This window comes from Typopeltis vanoorti, chromosome 13 (assembly GCF_054136105.1).
Source record: "Typopeltis vanoorti isolate ZY-2024b chromosome 13, IOZ_Tvanoo_1.0, whole genome shotgun sequence".
NCBI classification, from domain to species: Eukaryota; Metazoa; Arthropoda; class Arachnida; order Uropygi; family Thelyphonidae; genus Typopeltis; species Typopeltis vanoorti.
Window position 1 is genome coordinate 77,072,459 of NC_143561.1, and position 27,505 is coordinate 77,099,963.

The following is a 27,505-nucleotide window of genomic DNA, read 5'->3' on the forward strand; positions in this document are numbered from 1 at the left end:
ATGGCGTTGATGGTTGTAATAGTTGAGAGGGTAAGATCTATTTAGAGAAGTAGAATAGAGTGTGCTCCCGCGATAAGTCCTTGAACTCCGTGGAGGTATCACGTAGTAATAACTCTCTTTTTCCTTCATTCCACCCATCTCAGTTCTCTGGAATAACCCCCTCCCCCTCGTACTGTTCTTCGCGCTGAGTACAATCCCCCGATGCCCTTTGGTTGGAAACACTTGCTTTCGATTTCCGATACAGTATTCAGAGCATGCAATAATGAATTGATTATATTTAATTTAAATTTATGCTAATTAATATCTTGAAACCAAATTTCAATGACTTTAATGAACAGAGTTTGCAAAAAGGTTAAAACTAAATTCTGGTCTTTAAGTTCTCACTCAACCTTCCTGCTATCGCGTCCCACTTTTCACTGTTAGTATACCTTGCATCAGGATTATAATAATAACAATAAAACAAAATTATGTTTAAATATAATGTAAATGCCAATGGTTATAATTATATTATTACAACACGTATTGAAATCTAAAAATACCATGGCAGTGTGATAACTACTAAACTTGGTGGAACAAACAAGTAATATGCGATGACTAACTGTCCTCAGTCGCCAAACAAGTAACCTTGATGAGCACCTGCTTAGTACTGACTCAAACCAGTTTAGCTGAAAGCTCGTTCCACTCCATTAAAAAAATAAGCTGCTATACTCAATCTTTATGGAAGGTTGAATCTACTGCCGTTTAGAAATATAGTTACATGTAGTTAGGAATAGAAGGTTTTTTATTATTTTGTTTTCGAGTTATTTAACAGTATTTATGTGCAGTTAACAAAATATTGCGCTATGTTAATATTCGCGGAGATAGTGGCGATCTATTTGAAGATTTTCTGCGATCCAACATTGGATTGCCAACAAGGTTTGAGAACCATGGTAAGGCTATTTAGTTGTTACTTCCGTTCACCATACTTAGCCCATTCTCAAGTGCTAATGGTATCACAATTCAAATAAACAGTTGGCATCATACTTCAAATTAGGCTCCTACATTAACGATATGAAAATAAATCGTTTTCCGCCATTCCCCACTTTTTGACTACAACAACAGAACTTTGATATTAAGGTTAGTTTTCTAGTCCACGTGATATTATCCCCTCTCCTTCAAATGTACCAGAATATTTTTGCTTTAAATGCAGTCCCTGTACCGTTGCTCCTCTGTGATCTCTTTTATATTTATACCAGCATATTCTCTTCATTTTGAAAATGGTCTCTGCAGCCTATTCTAAAAGAGAAAAAGAAAATCTGCTATCAAACTATCCTCCAGTTGCTTGATACTTTAAAGGTGCCGCTAAAATCCATGAACAGTCATTTTCTTCATTACTTTGTGACCCACCAGATAATCGTCGATCTTCAATATGGATTTCGAAGCACTCAATCTATCAAACAATTTACTAAACTAACGCGTGAGTGTTATAGATGAGTTTCTTATAGTGATTGGTATTTTAGCCTCAATACTACTGTTCTTGAAATGCAGAACAAATGCTGTTGAAAATCAGAATTAATTCTGTTGTCGTGAGTTGGAGTACAAATGACCTGACTTTACCGAATTTTCGCAAATTCATTAATACGAAATGTATACTATTACGCATTTCAGACAAACGTGCAGTTCGATCAAATACTTATAGATATGAAACATTTCCACATTCACAGAACATTTTGTAAATTCCAGATTTCTTTTCCGGTGATTTGTTCCTGATAAAAGATTGACAGTCTATTTAATGACGGAGGAAAGGCAATTTTTATGTGTTTTATTATTTCATAATGTTGGAGAACGTTTTGTCTATTATATTAATTTTATACATGTTTGTTGTGCTGGTAGATAAAACAAACACTGACAATGAGCCATAAACCCACACTCAAACTGAAATTTATTCTGGACTGTGTTTTTTAATAAGCATTCGTGTAACTAGCGACCGACGAAGTCCAGTTACTATTTATACCGGTACAGCTTGCTATGATAATAAATCAAACCTACAGAATCTTATTAAAATCATGCTTTTTATTCGTTTTTCTTTTATTTCCAGTTACATTCATGGACGAAGACAGCTGTACAACCCCCAGAGGTCAGAGTGGAACATGTGTTGCACTTGGGAGGTGTCCGGAACTACAACAGATAGCTTTGACCCAACTGAGTAATTACGTCTGTGGATTTGAAGACGACATTCCTAACGTTTGTTGTCCATTAGACAACAACCAACCTGCAACTAATCCTCCAGCAACTAATCCTCCAGTACCGGTTACTATTCCTACAATCCCGAGGACTAGGCCCACAATTGTACCCACAGGTAAGATCATACGCGAGACGACACTATTTGATTTATGTCGTTTCAGAATGTTTATTCCTAAATAACAATAATAGATAAACGAACAAGCTAGATGGCGCTGGCGATCTCACAACCCGGTACAATCTTGTGAGACCCAAGAAAATAACTCAAACTTTAAGGATGTAGGAATTCTTTCTCCAACATAGGCTTTAATATTTCTTTTTCTTCATTTATTCTATAAGGAAGCATAGAATAACCAAGGAGTCGATGTGCATGTTAGTAGATGTGACAATAACAGCACTTAACGTTCAAATTAAAACAAATTAATATTTTGTTTTTTCTTTTGAACGTTGAAGTGTTATTATATAATGTTGCACTTATCTGACTCCAAAAGAGTAAATTCGCTATAGAAAATAAACAATCGATGATTAAAAAATACAGATTAACCAAGAAAGACCTCCACACGGATTCTCTTAACTAATAAAGAAGAATATTAGACTCAAATTTGCTGAAGTGAAATTTGGTATTGTTATTCATTGACATACTGATCGCGACACAAGAACTTAATCGTTAGGACTGAAAACAGCTAATACCACTGAGATATATTAGAAATAATCAGCTAAAGTAGCCGCTTCTAAATTGCAGCCAACCTTCTTTGTCCCGCTTTTTACATAATGTAAGATATTGAGTATATTACGAGACACCCATACTTGCTGAACTGTGTATGTACGTTCCAACAAATGAAGACAAACCGGAGGGTAGATTATGTAGGTGCTACTGTAATTAAAACATAGTTCCTAGGTATAAAAAGTATTTGGACTTTCAGGGAACTGGTCGTTGGGTTCCTGAAGCTCCGTTTCGTTGGAATTAGGTGTGTGTCACTGGACGTCTTTTCTCAAACGCCCATCCCCACTAGCTCTGGATACCACGCAGCAGGGTTTTGAGAGAGATAGTTTCGCCACTTTTGTTTGTTTTTATAGAATATATTAGGGTTTCAAGAAATAAAAGGTCAGAGGAAATGAATAACTGGAAATGTTCAACACGGTCATTTTGATTTAAATATACTCATGTCGAGTAGAGCTTCAGTTTCCTTTTTATGCTATATTTTAGCAGGAAACGGACTTTTCTTTGACTGGTCTGGGAGTGGAAGAAATGCGAGTCAAGCAAGAAAACCCTCGTATTTTCTTTAGTGTCTATTTACGTATAAGTACTTCCTGAATTAAGATACGCTACTTTATCTTAAAAAAAGGCAAGAAGACTGATGCAATATTATTCGCTGGACATGGTTAATATTCCGACGGACCGATTACAAACCACCAGTGCTGGAAGGTAACTCCACTGCAAGCAAGCGATGTATTGTTCGTGTAAAACAGTAGTTACTGTTGGTCGTTCATTGCTCACTATTCTTTCCCCCACCCCTCAAAGTCTTAAATATTAGAAAATTAAGTCTTTCACCAGTAAAACAGGCAAACTGGTATAAAGAACGCACGTGATCAATACAATACACTCGTCTCGATGATCTCAGCTGCTTCGGCAGTAATTTAAAATAATGAAAACTTTTGAATTGTTATATACGGATGGACAATCATAACGAAGCTATTTGCTTGGAAATGAATACGCTAAAAATTCTGGACCCTTCTAAACCATCTGGTTGGCTGGTGGTTAGCGTACCATTCTCCACGCAGGTTCTAGTCCCACACTAGATGGATGTTTGTGATTTGTCTTTTGGTGGCAGATTAATTTCATTGCTCTGTATGAAACCACTGTCCCATTTATTGGAGGCTTGAAGTGGCTTAAAGTTCAATATTAAATCTCTAGAGGTTTCCAAAATATATTCAAATAATCAAAATTACAAAAAAAAATAAAAATAAAAATAAAATCATTAACACACCCACAGTACGAAGGTGGTTTGAAAAGTTCTTGGCCTAACAATGAAAAAACAAATTTTATAAATTCAAAATTATTTCTATTTTTCAACATAATCTCCCTTAAGACTAATACATTCATTTTAGCGATGCTCCAGCACCATTATCTCTCCCCTGTAGTGGCTCTCAGTAAGATCTGCAAAATACTCCTCTACAGCTGCAATCACCTCTTGATTCGGAAAAAAAAAGAAAAAAAAAACGCTGACCAGCGAGGAAGAGTTTTAGTTTTGGGAAGAGATGGAAGTCGGAGGGAGCCAAATCTGGGGAACAGGGTGGATGTTCCAACAATTCATAGTGCAGATCCCTTAATTTTACCATTGCCAAAACACTTTTGTGGGCAGGTGCATTGTCCAGATGAAAGATGATTTTTTTCTACTGCAAACCAGGTCTTTTCTCACGAATTTGTTTCGTCTAGTCTGGTTAAAAGATTGGAATAATATTCCCCGGTTATTGTTTTACCTTTTTCAAGGTAATTAATAAACAAAATGCTTTTAGCATCCCAAAACACCAATGCCATGACCTTTCCTACTGATGGAACCGACTTTGTCTTGTTTGGCGCTGAACAACCGGCTTCTGTCCACTGTTTGGATTCTGGTGGGTAATGGTGAATCCAAGTCTCATCCATAGTAATAAATCGACGCACAAAATCAGTTTTATTCTTGTTAAAACGTTCCAAGCACTGTTCAGAGATTTTCATGTCAGTGCGTTTTTGATCTGCTATGAGCAAGCGCGGCACCCATCTTTCACAAAGCTTTTTCATTTGAAATTCTTCATGCAAAATATATCCTACACGTTCTTTTGAAATGCCTATAGTCTCAGCAATTTCACGCACTTTGATTCGCTGGTCATCCAATACCATATCTTAAACTTGATCAAGATTTCTGGTGTTGTTACACTTTTTAGGACATCCTTTATATGAATCATCTTCAAGGCGGGTACGGCCACGTTTAAATTCGGCAGCCCATTTAATTGTCGAAAACGAAAGAGAAGAGTGCCCATAAACTTTTAGTTTATGGACAACACTTTTGCTTCAGACAGCTGTATAAAACAAACTACTTGATAGAATGACTAGCAATTTGACACGGATGCTTATGACAGATGCACGAACTTAGAAAAAAAAATCTTGCCGATAGTGTTCCCATTTATGGTCGAGGCCGAGGACTTTCCAGACCATCCTCGTACTAGAGGTTTATAATCTTTTGCGGATGAGTGGCAAAAAAAAAAAAAAATTTCCGTTCTTGCAACTTAATTTACAAGATATATTCTTCAATTTTTATGATGACACGGAATTAGAAATACTATTATGATGGTGTAATTTTTTCACATTCAAATGTGATTTAATGCATTAGTTATTAATACTACATGAATTATCTCACTGATAACCTAGAAGATGATAATGTTTTAATCTCCTATCCACAATTTTCTTTCAAATTAGTCTATTACTTGTCAGCCCTCCAATATTATCATATCTAACATTTCGTACATCAAGACACTTCTGATTGAATCAGTACACCTAGAACTTGATCTTCCATTGGGTCTCTTTCCTGCCATCTTGGCATCAAACTCCTGTTTTGTTAACCTTTCCTCATCCATTCTATTTAAGTGACCATATCGCCTTAGATTATCTCTTCTGACACGTTCTTGAACGCTACCAATGTCAAGTTCCTTTCTAATGTCTTCGTTTTTAATATGATTCTACAATTGATGGTATTGGTTCACTCCAATAATTTTTCTCAGAACCTTCATTCTAATCTTTGATCAAATGCTTTATTTTTAACCCAACTCTCAGATTCATTACTTAAAACTGGTTTGAAGACTGTCTTGCATGTTGCTACTTTGGTGTTTTGGCTAATTTCTCTCTTATTCCACATAAATTTATTCAGTTGACTTCCTACGATACCAGCTTTGATTCTATTGTCTATTTCCATATTTAATTTGCCATCTTCAGTGAAAACTGTGCCTAAAATAGCTGATATGTTTTACTTGTTCTATAGGACTTCCATTCAGTATGCAGCTGAAGTTTTCTATGCTTCTGCCTATCTTCAAAGTTTTCGCATTGCCGATTTTCATGCCAAATTTGTTGCAGCTGTTATTAAATTTATTTAGAAAATCCTGGAGACTTATACTAGATGTGTTTAGTAGTACATCATCTGCATAAAGCACAGCGCTCAGTTTGACAATTTTAATATCAGGCTTGGTACTACTTTCTTTCACACAAGAGTGGAGATAATATACCCTGATTTTACATCAAATCATTTTCTTGTATTTCCTTCAATTCTAACTGCTGACTGACAACTTAAATATAGACTATGCATTTCTCTTTATAATGTTCCATTAATCCCATATAATTGAAGTGTTTTGAAAAGCTTTTCTCTTGGTACCTTGTCGTATACCTTTTGCCTCTACAAAACTTAAGCACAGATCCTTGTCATATTCCCATGATTTCTCAACTACCGTAAAATATTATTATGTATAACTTTATGACATGTTCAATATAGAATAATAATAATAGGCTTGCATCATAAAGTTCTTGTTCTGTTTCTTATAACAAATTCAGTAATTTCGAATTCTTTAAAGTATTTTCCTCCCGTCTTATAAATGCACCGTGTTTACCAGTTGTAGTTATTACTATTATTTATTATATGATTTATGATCCGACTGTTCTTTTGTACTATTTATCTTGATGCATTATACTGTTGTCTATTACAGAATGCGGTAACTCAAATGCTACTCACACTCGAGTTGTAGGAGGAGTTGAAGCACCAATAAACGGTTGGCCATGGATAGTAAGTGAATCTTTGACCTAATTTAATTGATAATATCTATGCATATATATTTTTTCTACGTTCTGTTTTTTTAACTACAATAAAATCTCTGGGAGCCATCGATTGATTGCCCTTTTTGGATAGCATCAAGAATATAAGGGGAAGGAATTTGGAGTACCACCGCAAATAGAAGAAAAATATTCTAGGGTTGGGCGGATTTCGGATTTGTACAGGTGAGAAGTAGTCCTGAGCCAAAAAATAAAGGACATAAGTCTGTTCATTTTGGGACGGATCCGTTACCTATGGTCGTGATGTGTCAACAGCAGAAGAGAGAATTTCTTCAACAGCAACTGAACTGATAAAAATATATGTATATGTATGTTGGAAATGACTGAAAGACAAACAAGACGCAGCGTTATCCTGTCATAAATTCTTCTGCTCAAGAACTTTCTCTGCTACTTGTATTGAACAAGAATGTATAAGTTTAAGAATGTATAAGTAAAGCTTATGAATGGCGTTTGAAAGGAGCTGCTTAAAATACATGTTCATACATTCATTCACAGACTTCAACCAAGACAATGCTTAGAAGAGATGGTGAAGTCTGTAAATGAATGTATGAACATGTATTTTAAGCAGCTCCTTTCAAACGCCATTCATAAGCTTTACTTATACATTATACATTCTTGTTCAATACAAGTAGCAGAGAACGTTCTTGAGCAGAAGAATTTATTACATAAATGCCTTCAAGGCGGCTATAACACTTGCATAGGTTGCAGGGGTGAGGTGGTATTCAGTGTACGTGTTAATGAGATGGCCGGTCGTAAGTCGAGAAATGACTGAATCCTGGTACGCTTAAAACTAAGCCTAAGTCTATCCTGGTAGGCTCAAAAATCATAACTGTTTGAAAGCGTTTTATTCCATCCATCAGTGTAGATGTAGCGTGCTTTTTGTGCTATTGGTATTGTTGGAAAAATTTCCTATGTATGAAATACTGTAAAAATAGTTCAATTAAGCATGTCAGCATTTGATTATTTCTGTAATTTTCTCTTTAAGGAAAATTAGGTTTAGCAGAGGACATCATTCTTTATAACATATTTTTCTTAATTCGTGATGTTACATAGGGTGGAGGGATGAATGATACTTTAGGATAAAGAACGGGAAATTTTAACGATCATTTAAACATATTCCACATAACGAATCACACTGTCACTAGCATGGCCCATTTTCGACAAAACATGAAGTGAACGTTTCAACAGAACGCAGATCTTGAATAAATGCGTAGTTGTTTGAAATCAAATTAAGAACGATGAGATAATTTTTGGGGGGAAGGGAAGGGAAGGAGACTTCTTAATGTTAAGATAATAAGGAATATGGCAAGAGTGATAGTAAATAAAGGGGAACTAGTTAAACCAATCACTTTTTAAATAGTTTTTATGAATAAAGACGTAAGAAAAATGAGTTTAGGAAACAAATACATATCGAGATTTATATTTCAAAAATTTTGGGAACTAATTGATCCCGATGGAAGTAAATAGATATACTGAAGAAAAAGTACAATAGATTATCAATTTTTTTCGTCAAAGATTTATCGTAATTTTTTTTTTAAATTACTCACTTTTTTATGCATGCTTTGATTTGTTTCCAGGCTGTACTTTACATTCGACGAGGACGTAGAGATGTTGCGGAATGTGGAGCCACTTTAATAACAAACCGACATGTACTGACTGCAGCTCATTGTCTAGTCGGAAACAGAGGCGAAAGGTAAGTATTTCTGTACGTTAATTATAGATACATAATTCATAATGTCGAACAAGCGACTGAATAATTAAATATTAAGTTGCTGATAAGACTTCGTTCTTTTGGGATGGCATCAACTTTAGAATATTTCCTGATAACCAATTCTCACTATGATGCTTCCATCGATTTATCAAGAGATGTACTGTTGTCGTAGTATTTTTGTAATTTATAACATCTTATTCTAACTATTGCACTATACGTAGTCTCTTATTTCTATTAAGTGATACCTCTAAGGACCTCAAAGGCTCCTTACAATCATCCGTCTACACCCAACGCCATGTTTTGTTGCCTGTTCAGTTATTTTCTTTTATTTATCCTTTTTTTTATTTAAAAGCACGAGTTTAATTTCCCAGGAGGGCCTGTAAAGAGAATCTAAAGGCAGGTTTACATTGTGGGTCTTCAGAAAGCTATCTGCACAGACAACGCTGAAGAGAATGAGTTGACTGAAATTACTACAGAGGAAAATAAGGCTATGTAGTTAGTGTAGCCTTAACACCACTTTTAAGAAAAACCAAGCTAGATTTCTAAAAAGACGATATACAGTAGAACAGATACATTGCAACATAAGAATCATAGAAGGTTCACGTGATAAAAACTTACCACCCATTTTAAAAAAACCTTTGATCCTATTAATAGAGAAGCAATGTTTAAAATACTCATTTTCTATGGTCTACCCTCAAAAATCATACAAACAATCTCAGCACCTTATAAAGATTGACTTAGGATTGACATCTGAATCCTTTCCGGTGCCAACAGGAGTCCTGCAAGATCATGTACTAACACCTTATTTGTTCTTAGTAAGCTTGGACTGCATCTTCCGAACCATCAACACAGAAGATCTTGGTTTTAACATTAGAACATCCACCCACACCACGGGTGGATGTTCTAATGTTAAATATCACGCAATAGCATGTTAAATATCACGCAAATAACTGATCTTAGCTTTTCTGACGATGTTGTACTTATTCATACAGAACCAACAAATGCACAAAAACATATCAGTCTACTAGAGACACAGGCTAAACTTATTGGTCTCCAGATCAACATCCAAAGTATTCTCAATAGGTTGTGTGAAAATATTATTCTTCATATCAACAATAAATCCTTAGAAAGAGTAAAGGACTTTCAATACCTTGGCTCGTACATCAGTAATACAGAAAATGATATTAGAAAACGTAAACAGCTGGCTCTAGTCTTCCATAACAAACTCCGTCCCATCTGGAAATCATCATTAATATCATTAAAGACAAAATGAAGACTATACCATGCAACCAGTAGATCCATTCTCTTGTATGGTTCTCAAACCTGGACAATAAGCGCCAAAAAAATTACAGACCTAGTTAACTCTTTTGGAACTAAATGTCTCAGACTGATCCTTGGATGGACCGTGTCACTAATCCTGTGCTGAATTTGGCTATAATTAACACTTGTCAATATAGTCAGAAACTTACAACTCAGATGGCTTGGACATCAACTCAGACATCCTGAAGTCTCACTCCTTTTAGGAATCCCTCATCCTGTACAAACTAGAAGATTGCAATCGGAGTAGAGGAAGACCATGCAAATAATTTTGGCAATACATATGTGAAACCATCAGTAGGCTGAACTGTAAAACTCCATCTGACATCTACCAGTTAGCTCAAGATAGAGAAACTTGGAAGACCATAATTTGTAATATTTAATTTTTAATATGAATCTCTTTTTACATTGCATCATATTGTGAATAAACTATGATGATGATTCAGTGTATGTCTGCTAACTGCATATTCTGAAGTTTGCGGGATGAAAAATGTGATTTTCTGTGAAGAAAAATCCTTCTCACTTCAGAGGAGACCAGTTAACCCGAATTCTGCTGAAAATCCCTTGTGAACGTGCTCCTACCCGCTACATTGGATTGAAAATCAGGTATATCCAGAGTTGAGTTGAATATTTGTGATTTGATATCAGGCCTAATGACATTTTCCTTCATAACGTGATCCATATAAAGGATGAATAACAGTGGAGATATTCAAAAATTGTTGGTTCTTGACCACAAAGATTAATGAGATTAAACTATTATTTAGATATTGATCAAGTGTAGGTGAATAACTATTTTAATTACCAACTAGTTTCGCCGGCTTATGCTGTCGGCTTCATCGGGGTACAATCAGGAAATCAAAGAAAACGAAAATTACAAGCTAAACGTTAACTGGCAATTCTATTTCAATAACAAAATAGTGCGAGTGAAACAATACGCGTGCCGCAGGTTATCATATATCCGCGACACGCGTATTATATGATTTTTTTTTTAGAGAGGTGCGTAATGGCGGTTGCCAAGTGTTTATATATGTGATCAGTGATTTAAATAGTTATGATTTTCTGAAGAAAAATTTATTTTGTAAAATATTTGCTACTGATGCTGGTAGATCGATTTAATCTACGGGATGTTTATATATAGAGGTAAGTGTTCTTCATTCTGTGAAACATTTGCTACCTTTGCTGGTAGATCGATTTGATCTACGGGATATTTACATTGGGCTCTAGGACCCATTTCTCAAACTTTATTCTAATAGAGTTGTTGCCTTCTATCAATCATGACAAAACCTCTCAATGAAAGCATATTCGAAGAAGTTTACAGAGAATTCCTAAGATTAGGAAAACTATTGAGCGACAACTGGCCAGGGAAAGTAAAGCTGTTAGATACATCCCCCCCCCCCCTACAGCAGTCACAGAAGATAGGATGGATGATTCTAATGAAGGAAGTATGTTGACTGAACCAGAATCAAGTCACTCCACGAATATAGAGAATGCTGCATCTCAGGATAATACTCCGCAGTTTTTGGAAACCTACACAGAATTTCAAACAGTCAAAAAGAAAAGGAAAATCTCCTCTACTGTAGATACACCCAAAACAGTGGAGATAGAACCAGATAATGTAATTAAAGAAAGGGTACCCCCAGTCGTCCTAAGGGCCAAGGAGCACTGGACGTCCGTTGCATCCACACTGAAATCTTCAGATATCACCTTCATTAAAGCCACAAACACAGAAGAAGGGATTCGCATACAACCTAAAACATCATCAGATTACAGAAAAATGACCAAACTTCTAGACAACAACAATTTGCCATACCACACTTTTGCACTCAACAGTGAAAAAAATTTAAAAGTAGTGTTAAGGGGAGTAACTGAAACATTACAAATAGAAGACCTCACTGCAGACCTCCAACTTAAGGGATTTAGCCTAATTAAAGTCAGCCGAATGCGGAGAGCTGATAAAACACCCTATTCCCTAATTCTAGTGGAAATAAGCAAAGACCATAAACATATATACAATCTCCAAACCATTTGTGATCTAGTCATAAAAGTTGAGGCATTGAAACATAAATAAACTACAACCCAGTGCCATAGATGCCAGAAGATTGGGCATGCCCAACGATGCTGCAAGGCTGAATTTCTTTGCGTGAAATGTGGTGGCAAACATGCATCAAAGGAATGCCATAAACCTCGTACACTTCCAGCAAAGTGTGCAAACGGCGGAGGACCACACCCTGCAAACTATAGGGGCTGTATAGCATTTCCTCAAAACCAAAAATTACAACTCAAAAGCAGTAAACCTCTTCAAGAACAAGCGTCTTCCCATCAAACCATAGTCTCCACAACGGCTGGAAGATCGTATGCTGAGGTTACAAGATCAATCTTCCAAAAAGACCCAAAACCAAAGCAGTCACAGCAAACCAACAAACCTATCCTACTGAACATAACAAGCTACTTTGGTGAAATGCTTGCTGAACTCCAACAAACCAACCCAACTCAAGAAGCCAAAGATATCATCTTAAGGCATACGCAATCACTCTTTATGGAAATTCTTAATGGATAACTCTAAAAGAAAACCGAAATCATTACAAATTGTTTCATGGAATGCAAATGGTTTATCTATCAAATTACAGGAGCTGCAGGAGTTTGCAGCAGAAACTCAAGCAGACATCATCCTCATAAATGAAACACATCTTCGTCCAAGTGACAGAATCAATAGTTATAGCACTTACCGTACAGACAGATGCTTTGCTAGAGGTGGAGGCACTGCCATCTTTGTGAAAAGTAACATAATTCAATAGCAGAACCCCAAACAGAACACATGGAAACTACAGGAATAGAAATACATATGGAAAACACAAGCAGCATTACGATATATGCAGCCTACAACCCCCCAAATAAAAAACTCCTTGAATCTGACTTAGAGGTGATACTAAATATAGGCAGAGCAGTGATTATAGCCGGAGATCTTAATGCCAAACACTCAGTCTGGAACAGCAGAAACTCAAATATTAATGGAAGAATACTCAACTCTTACACCACTTCAAGAAATATAACAGTAATAGGACCCACTGAACCCGCACATTATGGAGCTACCGGTCGTTCTGATGCACTAGATATAGCTATATTAAAAAACATAGCGCACAGCTATCAGATACAAGCAATCAACGACTTAAGTTCTGATCATAACCCCATCATATTACAACTAGGCACCATACGAGATATAACAGAAAACACCACCACATTTATAAATTGGAAACAACTTCGCTCAGCCTTCCAGGAAAACCTTGGTCCAATACCGCATATAACATCTGCTGAAGATGCAGAAAAAGCAGTGAAGACTCTTGAAAAACAACTGCTGATAGCTATAACACAGGTAACAAATATAACCAAATGTACACCATCAAATAAACTTCCACAGGATATAAAACGTCTTATCCAAGAGAAAAACAGATTAAGAAGACAATATCAGAGAACAATGGACCCAGCGGATAAACAAGCAGTCAATAGAGCAACAAACCAGGTTCGATATGCCCTAAAGGACCACCGTAACCAACTCTGGAATAACAAAATTCTCCAATTAAACACAGAGGATCAATCAATATGGAAAATGATGAAATCACTCCGTTCAAAGCGTTTTACATTTCCTCCAATCCAAGGTGAATCTAATGTTGTCTACAACGACGAGGAAAAAGCTGAAGCATTTACTGACAGTTTAGAAAATCAATGCAGCCTAATTATATCAATACAGATATAAATTTCATAAGTAAAATTCACACCCAAGTGCATAAACTCAAAATGCCTCATTTCAATCCAATAACAAATCCGTGTCACCAACAGAAGTATATGAGATTTTAAGAAAACTAAATAACAAAAAGGCTCGGGTCCAGATGGAATAACAAATAAGGTACTCAAGTTACTTCCTCGCAAAGGGGTTATGCATCTAGTAGCCATCATTAATGCCATCCTCCGGCTAAATTATTTCCCACAACGATGGAAAATTGCCGACGTTTTCCTAATTCCCAAATCTGGGAAAAATACACAGTTTCCTGAAAATTACAGACCAATCAGCCTTCTTTCATTAATAGGTAAGATAGCCGAACGTGCTATTCTCAGACGGCTTCAAGAGGCAACAGATATCAACCATATAATTCAAGATGAATAATTCGGCTTTAGGAAATATCACTCCACAACGCTACAAATTTACAGAGTTATCGAACATATAATCCAAGGGTATGAATCGCACCAACACACTGGCGCAGTTTTTCTAGACATCACTCAAGCATTTGATAGAGTATGGCATCATGGACTAATTTTTAAACTACACGAAGTTGGTATTCCATTGCCACTAGTGCTACTTATCAAATCATATCTACACAACAGAAAATTTAAAATAAAACTCAACGGTATCAGATCCAAAGAGAGGAGAATCACGGCCGGAGTACCTCAAGGCTCTCTACTATCTCCCCTACTCTTCTCCATATACATGGCAGATCTCCCCAAACTGTCTCCAGCTATCACCGCTCTGTATGCCGACGATACAATCATTATAGCCAGATCCCTCTGTCCACACCTGGCCACAATCAAGCTGCAGAGAGCAGTCAATGAATTGGAGGATTGGTACACCAAGTGGCGTATCGCAATTAATCCAAACAAAAGCTCTGCAGTACTTTTCACCAGAGGTAAAGCAGAACCGAATACAAGCATACAAATGTTTGGTAAAATCATCCCTTGGCGCAATTCTACCAAATATCTGGGAATTCATCTTGATCGACGTCTAAACTTCAAGTCACATATGGATAGTGTTGCCACTAAGGCAAGTCAGACTATAGCACAGCTATATCCACTTTTGAACAGGAACAGCTTCCTAAGCATAAGCAACAAACTCCTCCTTTTCAAATCGGTAATCAGACCGCAACTAACTTATGCCTCTCCAACCTGGGGTCACACGACTAAAAGCAACATCAACAGACTTCAGATAATACAGAATAAATGCCTAAGAATGGCATTTAATGCCCCATGGTTCATCAGAAACATCCAGTTACATCAAGAAGCCAATCTTCCAGATATTAAGACCTACACGACAAACATTGCAGAGAAATTCTTCACAATCACGGATAATCACCCAAATCAGCTAGTTCGACAGGCAGCGGACTACAAGCCCTCAGATCGTTTCAAACATAAAAATCCGAAATCCTCCATCGCAAGAGAAAGCTGATACAGCCTCAATGCTCACAATGAGCGGGTAAATTACCCACAATAATCTCATCACCCACAATCTAAAATCCAGATGAAGGGATAAAGAGTCAAGGACTCAGTCCATCAACCAATTAAGTTCAAAGTTCAAATATGATATATGATATCCGCGACACGCGTATTTGTTTCACGCGCACTATTTTGTTATTGAAATAGAATTGCCAGTTAACGTTTAGCTTGTAATTTTCTTTTTCTTTGCTTTCCTGATTGTACCCTGATGAAGCGGACAGCATATCTAAATAATAGTTTATTCTCATTAACAGTGGAGATAGTTTAGCACCTGATTTAACTGCTGTAACTGGTGACTTGCAGCTGAAATATAGACTGGTTATTCGATAAAATGTTCCATTGACATCATAAAACTGAAGAGTTTTCAAAATAATTTCTCTTGCCACCTTGTCATATGCTCTTTCTAGATCTGCAAAATTCAAATACAGACCCTTGTTATATTCCAATGATTTCTCAATGGCTTTAAAGTGAAAATCTGATCTTGACAACCTCTATTTGAACTGAACCCAAGTCCTTGTTTTCCGTTTCCGTTCCGCAATTTTTCTTACCCTCTTTTCAAGTATTCTGGCATAAATTTTATCTGGAATACTCAGTAAAGAATTATGGGAAATCTACTCGAATCACCCGAAATTCGACTGACCGATCCCATGATATACATGAACATTATTCAGTGCAGCAACAGTTAAGCATTCATACGTCCATATTTAAGTATTTGTGATCGCTTCGACAGCCTTTCTACATTTTAGGTATTTGATTGGTTTTCAACCACAAGTACTGATTGTGTTCCTCTCAAATGGTTTTTATCACTGTTCGGCCACTTGTCTCATTTAGCAATCTTTCAAAGTCATTGTTTTAGGCATCTAGAATATGTTTAGCCTAAATTTTCTGTCAACTTTATCATCTCTGCCTTTTTACAGTCTTCTTTATTCACTACGCGTTATTCCCGCTTCCTATGCAGGTTCCGCGTGTTACTTAGATGCGACTTCTTGTTAGTACCACTCCCAACCGACCATCTCTGCCTTTTTATAGTACTTTCCTTTATTTCTGAACTTTTTTTCAATAGCTTCTAGAATATTTTGACGCCTACCTAATATTAATCTTTGTTTTATATTCTTACCCAAGTCTTCCCTTAGGTTTTGTTTAGATACTTTTACACATAGCCTATCTCTTACATTTTTCTCTGTATTCTCTTGAGGCATCTGCCGACTTAACTGCTAGGTACTTTCAACACTCTATTTCTTTGAGTCCATCATAGTATTCTAATTTTTTTTTTCTATCCTTTCAGACAACTTTATAAAATGTCTATTTGTAAATCAAAGTTTTCTTCAAAGTTTTCCACTGAAGAATATACTGAGTTCAGTGGAATGGGATCGGTTGCTGGATGGAAAGAATATCCACAGTGCATGGGAAGCATTGAAAAAATACTTAAATGATGCGATATCAGAATGCGTCCCGAGAGTTCGAAGAATAGAGTATTAGTCAAATGGATGTGTAATCTTATTAAGCAAGAGATTCGTAAGAAAGGGACGATATGGAAGGAATACCGTTTGCATAAGGATGACGTCCGTTATGAACGTTATAAGCAGCAGGGCTAGAATAGTCGCAGCTGTTGTACGTCTGAGTATGAAACATCAGCGGCCCGTGTAGATTGTATAGGCAACACCCTCGCTTAAAACTTTACGGGCCGCCACTGGTATGAAAAGAAACTGGCTCTACGTGCTAAAGTGGTGTACCACAAGGATCAGTGATTGGTTCACTGTTATTCAATCTGCACATTCATGATATTGGAGAAGGATTTGACAACCCACAAGAATTCTATAGATATGCTGCAAGTAAAAAAAAAAGAATGAATATGCAAAGATAACTTCTAAATCCAGATGGCGTAAGGCTTATAGAGGCAGAAGAGGTTGTTCAGTTAATGACTGCCCATTTTGTTAAAAGCTATCAACCTGGTGAACGAAACATTGAGCTCACTGTTACCTCTTCACTAGATGAAGAAACGCAGGTGTGTGAGGCCGGTATTAAAACTGTTGCAAAAATTGACTAAGAATTCAGCAACAGGAATTGATGGAAAACCAGTAGGTGTGCTGAAAGAGTGTTCAGCTGAACTGGCCATTCCTTTCACCAGGCTGTTTAATATGAGTCTCAGAACAAGGAAGATTCCGCAGGAATGGAAGGAATGTATGGTAATTCCATTGCACAAGGGTGGTGCAAAGACCGATTATCTCACTATCGACCGTTTAGTATCTCAGGAGTGGTGAAGATTTTTGAAAAATTGGTTAGGACTCGCATTCAGAGATGGGTTGACAGTGAATCTCTACTTTGCAATGAACAACATAGGTTTACTAAGGGAAGATCATGTTTTAGCAACTTGCTCACATTCTATAACAATGTTACCATTGAACTAGACAAAGGGAATGGATACACCATCATACGTTTGGATTTTGCTAAGGCTTTTCACAGAATACAACATGGCAGACTGCTGCATAGATTGAAGAAAATGGATTTGGGTCATAGAATATTAGCATAGATAAGAGGATGGCTGACTGACAGAATATCAAAAAGTGGTATACGGGGGATCTGAGTCTGCAAGGTTTAAGGTAACAAGTGGTGTACCACAAGGATCAGTGATTGGTTCACTGTTATTCAATCTGCACATTCATGATATTGGAGAAGGATTTGACAAGCGACGTACAGCTATTTGCTGATGATGATGCAAAGATAGGTAGGGTAACCAGAATGACTTGAATAGGCTGGAATTGTGGGCACGGGAAAATGGATGTCAGTTCAATGTCAGTAAATATGAAGTCATTCACTTTGGCGTCATTAGATATCCAATGTCGTATTATATTGGTGCGATTAGACTAGAAAAAACTGATGACGCTAGGGATCTTGGGATGTTAATAGATAGGAAGTTGAAGTTCAGGGGTCATGTGGTGAAGATTGCAAATATAAAAAGATAATTGTAGTGCTGAAATGAACGTTCACATGTAAAGATAAGGATGTTATTTTGCCTCTTTACAAGGCCTTGATAAGACCTCACTTGGACTATTGCACGCAGGTCTGATCCTCTGGTTTCCGTTGTGATTCTGATGTATTGGAGAGAGTACAAAGAACAGTGTTAAAAAATGATATCAGGATTATGGAATACTGATTATCAAGACATTGAGAATTTGTGGACTGCGGACACTAGTAAACAAGAGGAAGAGGGGAGATATGATTGAGATTTTACAAACTTCTGAGAGGGTCATATAGGATTTCAATTGATAGAATTTTTCAATTTATGGAGGGTGGGGAAAGGACAAGAGGGCATCCTTGGAAGCTGAAAATGAATGCCGCCAGGAAGGGGGTGGGGGCGAGGGCTAGATTTTTCAGAGGGTGGTGCGTGATTGGAATGGATTTCCATTGGATGTTGTGAGTGCAAGCAGTGTGAATGAATTCAAGAATAAGTATGATAGTTGGTGTGTGTGTGTGTGTGTGTGTGTGTAGTATGTAGCCTCCCTTCATGAGTCTCTGACTCCCTGGAGGTGTCTCTTAATAATTTTTTTTCAATGTCAAATAATACTTTATCTGTCAGATAAATTACTTACAATTTATATAATACATATAATGCACATAGTTATATAATACATATAATTTAAGAGATAATACTACAATTTTTCACACGTGGTTCAATTCAGATTCCAGTTTATTATTATTATTATTACATCACACCTCCAGGGAGTCCAAAGACTCACCGAGGGAGGGCATCTACTCTACAACTGTTTGTCTCACTACTCCACCAACCTTCATCTAACACCAACGCCGACTACCACCACTAGTACTTTAACAGACAATCACAAACATCCATGTCCACGGCAGGATTCGAACCCGCAGCCTTTTGGCTGGAAAGAGGATACGCTATCTTTGCAACGCTAAGTTTATCTCATACTTTGTACAGTGCGCAAGTCATATAGTACAACAATTCGTGTTATTAGTAGTAATAACAATTTTAGTAATAGTTTACATTCAATTATAGTTCAGTTACACAGGATAGATTAATTACACGATTATCTATCTATCTATCTATATAATTTTTTCCCCCTACAGAATGCTAGGAAATATCTTATTTAAATTGCATAAGTAATGCTATTAACAATGTGTTTTACATCTTTTTTTCACTATACATATTTGCAATGATTCACTTTTTATTAAATCGATTATGATATTTACTTGTTTCTTTGGGTGGCATTTCTGATTTCTTCTTCGAAGCTTTGCAGAGCTATCTATGGAAGATGATAGATGGCGGTGGTTTTGTTTCTATACCCATCGCAAGCCAGGTGTTAATTTTGCTGTTTGTAGGTAGTTGCTTAGAAGACTATTACTGCTTGTGCACAGTTTAACGTTTTTGCAAGTGGGATTGGATTTGGGTTGGTGTGTTTATATCCTTGTAATGGTGCTTTTTGAGAGGGGTTTGTTATAGGTTTTGTGTGTGATTGAGAGAGAGAGAGAGATTTCTCTAACCTTCATTCTCGCTATAAATTTATATAGCGCCTGTTTCAGCTCCTTGTAGGTTCCTAATTTTGTCGTCGAACGGCAGTTTGTTTATCATGTCAGGTACGTAGAAGTTTCGGTGGCTTTTCCGTAGTGATTATTGTACTTATATGTTATGTAGTTTGTTGACTGTAGTCTTGCTATTATTATTACACAACACCTCCAGGGAGTCCAAAGACTCATCAAGGGAGGGCACCTACTTTACAACTATCTGTCTCCACCACTCCACCAACCGCAACTACCTTCATCACCTACACCAAAACAATCTGTCGCCAACACCACCACTGGTATTTTCACAGACAATCACAAACATCCATGCCCACGGCGGGATTCGAACCCGTAGCCTTTTGACTGGCGAGCGGATACGCGAACCACTGGCCAACCAGGCTATCTGATATGTTATTGTGGTTATCTGTAGGTTGGACGGAAGTAGTGTTTTAACATGAATGTAGTGACATAAGTGTTCTGCCCATACTGCCTGCATAAGTGTGGGCTGTTCCCAGAATATCAGTTTTACCAGTTTATCTTGCAACCATTGTAACCTGTTAAGTCTGTAGTCTGCGCAGAATGCATATGATGTGGTTGCATATCTTAAAATGTTTAATTACAAAATACAAGCACATCTTTATGGCATTCGTATAGTGAAGGTATGTAAGTTCTTTTAACTAAGCTTTGATATTTTCCAGGTCTACCTATTCACTGATGAGACCTCAAAAAAGGTTGAAACTGGTCTGGGTAGTGACCTCCCCTCATAATGTAATGACAGTATTACATCTCCTAGGAGCTGTCTTACATTATGAGAGAATATCAAGAATAGTGAGGGAGCTTGCTCCACCTTTGCTTCGAATTGCCTTCTCCGAGTTTTTCGGCATTGAAACACATAGATCGTAGTTATCGATCTTGAGTTTCACTTACTGGCTATATAACAAAATAGGATTCTTATCCATTTAATATGTTTTCACATAATTTATTGATTAATATTTTAGTGTGTGTCGGGGCAATATCTTTCAATCGATATAATTTGCTTGCTATTATCTTTAGTTTGTTGTGTAGGTAGTTTATATGGCTATTCCAACTTTGATCAGCACCGAAGTATAATAATAGAATAATATTATAAAGAATATTTTATATATATATATATATATAAGGGTATATCCAGATCGTACGACACTTTAGGTTCCAGATCGTCGTCGTATAGCAAATGTCTCTCTTCCCCCCCCCCCCCCCTTCACTAGTAGATGCATGTAAGGGCTTAACGTTTTTAGCCAACCATACACGTACGTAAATGATTTAAAGCATTTATTTATGTCAGATATGCAAACTGCACCTTTAAAATAATTTTGGCACTGGAAAAAGCTATCCTTGATTACCTTGGCTTGATAATCTGTTAATACCATTAAAAGTTCTTCCATTTCGGCAAAAAGATTGTCACGTTTACGGATAACTGTAGGAGATATTTTTAACTAGTATAGGACTTTTCACTTCACTTAGAATTTTATCTTTTGTTTTTAACAACTGTAACAGCAGTACTGAGACTTTCGTATAGCCTGCGGTCCACTTGAAATGGAAGAACTTGCGGATACCTGTAGTATTAACTCGTGGAGCACTCTTCACTTTCTTTTGTTTTTAATAAACTGTAACAAAAAGTAGCGTGAGGTAAGTTTAGCCTGCGGTCTATCTTAGCGTTCGATAGACTTTACTAAATTGACTCATTTTAATCTTAGCATGTAATGTAATAGGCTTACTCATCTTTTCACTAAAGCAATACACCCTTCGTTTCACTGTCTACCTTCCTTTTCTAAAGTATCCCAAGGTCCTTTTTAGTATTTTTAATGTAATTGTTGGGATAAATAGTACACATTAAATAAAAAAAATGAAAAATATTTATTGTCAATTTAGTTTAAATGTCTCGACTTACAGAGAGAGTCTAATAATAAAGCGTAATGACTACTTGAAAGCTCACTACTTTTATTTCAACTAAACATTTAATGTCTTTTATTTAGGCTGCAAGCTGAAGTGTTGACAATTCGCCTCGGTGAACACCATCTAACCAGAAATGACGACGGAGCGGAGCCAATCAACGTTACCGTAGAACGAATAACCATGCATGAAGATTTTGATAGTAGAACTTATAGAAACGACATTGCTATTCTCCGTTTAAGTAGACAGATTGAGTTTACAACGAAGATCAGTCCGGCTTGTTTGCCATATGAAAACGTGAGAGGAGGAGATTTAACGGACCTTAATGCGTTTGTTGCTGGATGGGGAACAATAGTATACAGTAAGTCATTTCGGTGATTGATTTCTCAGTTAGTCGTGTTTATTGCTTGATATTTTTCCCATAGACCTTATAGAAATACATTTCAGTTGTGTGCAAGTAAAATGTCCATACTGTGTTATACCCGAGAAGAGAAAAAACGTTTGCAGAATCGTCTGTTAATCATTCAACGTCTTTTGTTTTGCATTATTTAGTCGTACGCGTGCGCTAAATGCTGCATGTACTTATTGGACTAAGGTTTCCACGTGATTCTTTTTGAGACACGTGATTTATCTGCATTATGCAAGTGCATTTTCAGCTCTTCTAAATTACATAAATAAAGATCAGTAAACAACGAAAAAAACGTTTATTTTTTTATTACAGACAATTCATTCTTGTCACAAGTTCACTTGGGTAATATCTTCTGCCGAGGTTGCCATCTAGTGGCAATCTCCAGTCACATGAGAGTAGCACAAAATTTCGACTAGTTTATGGAGTTTAAAAATTCGACTCATATATTAGCTTCAGAATCATCATTGAAAATGAATTCATATGACTACATTCATATTTGAATGTAGTCTTAAATAAATGGACCAGTAAAACTAAAGTAACTTACCTAAAAATTTCCATATAAAAGATAAGTCATTATGCCTTCGATTAAAACGAAAGTGAAATGTGCCTCCTTCTTTCTTATTACGACCTAACTTCAATATGGCGATGTTTAAGCCAACTGCTTTAATTCCTACCCGTTCTTCAAGCCAAAAAACCTGGTTATGATAGACGTCAACTGAGTGACTGGCTGGATATTAATTACTCTCTAAAGTTCCAAAACTTAATTTTATTTTATAGTAAAATTAAATTTTGAAGCATTAGGTCATAGCAGCTTCAAGCTTCTTAAAAGTCAATCTGCAACGTAGTCAAATGAGCTTTCTGCAACACGAGAGTGACGTTTGACAGGCCTTGTCACCAACATCGACCATAGGATCTAAGGAAACACCAAAATATTTCGAAGGCTTCATCTGAATAACGCTCTTGTGAAACAAATCGACTTTGAGCAAAAGGGACTGCATAAACTAAAGGAAGTTTAGACTACGCTACTTCCTGATGCAAAAATTCAACGTGATGGCAGCATTGACCGAAAATCTTCACCACGTTCATAATGCAGGAGCTCTAGTATGTAACGAATTTCTCTTATAAAGATCATTTACATGATCTACAAGAGCAGAAAAAAAAGCACTTGTGTATTTAGACGCGTATAATATTTATAATTAAATTATACGCTGAACTGATTTGCCGAGTAAGTGCAGCTACCTTCCATTTCCCATAGACATAGATGTTTTGAGAAATCTTTAGGTGATGTGGTCTCTCACTAGGCGATTACATTACTGATGCGAGACAAATCCCCGCGCTTACTGAAGGCTTGAAGACTTCCATGTGTGGATTCTAGATACAGTTTCTAAACTTAGCAGAAAGTAACTTATATATAAAAAAAAATTAAAAAGTCTTAGCTGACTTACAATACTAAATTTTAAAACCTTTCATATGTTAATGAGGAAGTGTGATGCCTTCTTTCCAGAAAGAAATAAGACAAAATTGTGTTCCGGTATCATTAAAAATTCACTAAATGATTTTCACTATTACTTGAAAATACTCGAGTGCTATTTAAGAATTAGGCATAGATCTTGAAGTGAGTTATGTGAGCATCATGATATTTTGTGAATGCAGAAGCGGTGAGAGAACGTTCAGAAGAGTTACAAACATGATTAGATGTTAGCAAGGCATCTTTGATGTATAGGAGAACGTGTGTAGATGAAGGCACATAGCCTTCAGTTGAGGTACAGTACTGACTCATGGAAAAGGCGGATGAGACGAAACCATCTACAATAACAAGCAAAGAACGATCAGAAGAAGCTGGAAATACGCTTACACACGAAGAGTAAGAGAGAACACCAAATCATAGTATCATATGTCCTCGAAATATGAGGAGCGACCATGGATGCATCTCCAAACATTTCCTATGGTTTTGTCCAAAGATGAAACGTTAGCTAGATCTGCTGTTGGTGAAGTAAATGGCCATTAAAGATACCATTATTTTCGAGAGTACTGAAGGAAGAATAATGGAGCGATAGCTAGATAGGTGACTTTCTCCTTTAGGAAAATGTTTGATAAGAGCTTGCTTACATTGGCTAGATGCTGGATATGACAGCATGTAAAGGTGATAGGACGCAGCTTTTGACGTAACTAGGAGAACAGTATCTTAGCCACAGGACTTATTAGAAAAATACTCAATATCTTTGATACTTGTGTCTTTCTGGCCGAAGAACAGAGGAGGCATACTGAGGGTGGTTTGAGGAATTATACACTTGGATTGGTTATTTAAACAAACCATTGTCATCAGTATGTGAGAGGTGGAAACAGAAGATCAGAAGTTGGGTCTCACAGCCTTGGTAAGATACCAGAAGGCTTGACTTCCCTTTGACAGGAGGCAATTTTAGTGCATTTGGCCCTTACAAAATCTGCTTTGCATTTGTGAATGTTCCTACAGTTATTACGGGCTGTAGAGAAGCTCCAATTTTTAACTTGAATGCATGCCATAATTTTTTTATTGAATATTTTAGTACATTTGTCGGAGAATTTGGGTAGATCACGGCACATAGCTTACGGTCAGAGATCACAGTTGAATAAATAGGGAAACTAAGGTAGAGCACTTTAGTTCACTCTTTACGATAATTTTTCACTGTTCTCAATTTTCTATGATTCTAACCAATATTAACCAAGAAAATTTGGTCTTTTACTTCTTTCATGATGGGTGGTTTAGCTGCTGTAAATATTTATTTCAAATATTTATCTACATATTTATATATATTTTTTTTTCACCGCATATTTTAACTCTCAGAATGGTTTGGGATATTTTCCTGATTTTTGCGTCTGAACTGTTAAATTCAAAGTAAAATATTGTGATTCTTTATGAATAAATCTAAAATTTAAAACTTAGCATATAAAATTTTAAAGTATTAACTCGCTTTGCAATTTAATAGATGATTTATAATTTCATCATAAAGTGAAGCGGCGGATTTTGTGAAAAATAAAAATAAATTGGCACCTTATGTATGAGAATGTTTGTTTCAATATGAATAGTTAAAAATATTTTTTCTTTTTTAGATGGGCCATCTAGTAATGTATTGATGGAAGCACAGATAAGGATTTGGGACCAACAAGATTGCATAAGTGCTTACAGAAATGAAGTACCCATTACTCAAGTGTACATGTGTGCTGGAGTGGAAGATGGAAGCAGAGATTCTTGTCAGGTAAAATGAATGTTTCTACTTCAAATCACAAAATCAGCATAGTTGCTCTATTTGGCCAGTAGAATCTATGAATCTAATCTATAACAGTCTTTGTTCGTTTGGCCTAACGCTTTGGAAGTCCATCAGAGGACTACATAGCCACTTGACTGTTAGTTGAACACATTAATGACCTCGAATTTTTATTATTAGAAATAAATTTTATAAAATAGTTCTTGCCAAAACATATAATGAATTGGTATTCGAATTTTTTGGAATTATCACATGACGGTATTTATTTATTTATTTTTATGTTGGGTCCATATACGAAAAGTTGGCTGGTTAACACGCTACCGTATATGGGTAGTGGGTTTGGGGAAAGAAGACTCTTGTTTACATTTGATTTAAAAGTCTGTATGTTGTATTCCTTGAGAAATAAGTCAGGGGGAAGACTGTTCCACAGCACAGCAGTTTCAGGGATGAAAGAAAAGGAAAAGAAACTTGTTTCGTGGGTTTCAAGATTTACTGTGAAAGGATGTTGGGCGGTAGATGTACGTGTTCCAATGGGCTTAGTACAGAGTGGGGGAATTATTGATGATGTTTCAGATGAACATTTTCCATGGAAATATAGACTGAACGTCTTTGTAAGCGAGAGGAGCGAGTTGGTAAGAGATGGGTCATTTATCAGTCTAATTGCTCTCCTCTGTATTGAGTCAAGCATTTTGAGGGAGTTTTTAGGAGCCCCCACTCCAAATGTGAGAGCAGTATTCGATAGCTGGGCGGATTTATGATTTGTATAATTTTAACAGCTGTTTAGAGGTGAAGTAGCGTCTTGAGCGAAAGAGAAAATAGTTTTTTTTTGGAAGCTGAGGATGCAATGGTTGTGATGAGTTTATGCAAGGAGAGACTTGATGTCTGGGTAATTCCGAAAAGAGAAAACTCATCTTGTCTGGGAATTTGAGTGTTTATCAAAAATAATACTGGGTAAGGATTTGGGACCAAGAAGATTGCATAAGGGTAAAAATGGTTCTTTTTTGTGGGAAATAAGACAGAACTGGGTTTTACTAGAGTTGAAGCTGACGAGGTTTTCTGAGCCCCCCATTGAAGGATGTCAAAATTAAGGTCAGTGGTGGTTGATGTTCTGTGAGTTGTGTAGAGTAGGGTTTTTCAAATGAAAGGGAGCAGTTCAATGTGCTGTTATTGGGTTAGAGATTAGCTGAAGTAGGTCATTGATATACAGAAAGAAGAGGGTCGGTGAGAGAACTGAACCTTTTTGGACCTCAGAATTAGTTGAATGGTGAGAGGATAGCGAGCGGTCTACCATCATATATAGTGTGCGTCCAGACAGGAAGTTGGCAATCCATCTGCAGAAGTCCCGAGTCAGACCATATAATTGAAGTTTGCTTAATATGTCTTTGTGCCAGACCCGGTCAAAGACTTATAACGAATTGTTATTCGAAATCCTTGGAATTATCACATGATGGCATTAGTTCTAAGAGCAAGCATACCAAGTTCATGAGATATTGATTCTAGGTGCGTATTAATAAAAAAAAAAGACTAAAATTTTGCTATCACCCTAAATAAGAAACAAACTCGCACATAACGTACGCCATATGACATTTGCTTTCGTACACTAAGTAAATATCACACTAAATCTTTAGGATGTAACTTATGTCTTTACATCAATATATATCTTTTGAGATTTTCCAATACCACAACACTTAACTCCACAGTCTGCAAGTATTTTAAAAGCAGACTTTATTTGCATTTAATGAAGATGATTATTATTATTTTTTATTTATTTCAGGGAGACTCTGGTGGCCCACTCGTAATATTCTGGGACCAGACACGCAGATATTATTTGGTAGGCATCGTATCTTTTGGAAGACTGTGTGGTCAGCCGGGATTTCCTGGAGTGTATACTCGAGTAACCGAATTTCTACCTTGGCTGAACAGAAACTTATCATAAGAATGTGCACAGGATTTTTAGCTAAGCGACCAGAACATTTCGAATGTGATTATGGAAGAAAACTCCCAGAATGTTTTGTGATGATAGTTTGTGTGTTTGA

General features: G+C 36.6%; 1 protein-coding gene across 1 annotated transcript; it reads left to right on the top strand.

Annotated features, from left to right (window-relative positions):
• On the top strand, window positions 1–27,476 carry LOC150100296 (proclotting enzyme-like). Its single transcript, XM_090402632.1, has 8 exons — window positions 1–30; window positions 812–929; window positions 2,078–2,338; window positions 6,952–7,028; window positions 8,653–8,768; window positions 21,899–22,176; window positions 25,315–25,460; window positions 27,244–27,476. Exons 1-8 carry the CDS (start codon window positions 1–3, stop codon window positions 27,403–27,405), a joined length of 1,188 nt encoding a protein of 395 aa, XP_090258758.1. The 3' UTR covers window positions 27,406–27,476.
• Window positions 27,477–27,505: the final 29 nt, after the last annotated feature.

Excerpts from the sequence above, each read along its gene's own strand:
- LOC150100296 (XM_090402632.1), top strand. The coding sequence starts at position 1 with ATGGCGTTGATGGTTGTAATAGTTGAGAGG. Across the intron at positions 930-2,077 it reads AACAAGGTTTGAGAACCATG|TTACATTCATGGACGAAGAC; the intron begins GTAAGGCTATTT and ends TTTTATTTCCAG. Across the intron at positions 22,177-25,314 it reads ATGGGGAACAATAGTATACA|ATGGGCCATCTAGTAATGTA; the intron begins GTAAGTCATTTC and ends TTTCTTTTTTAG.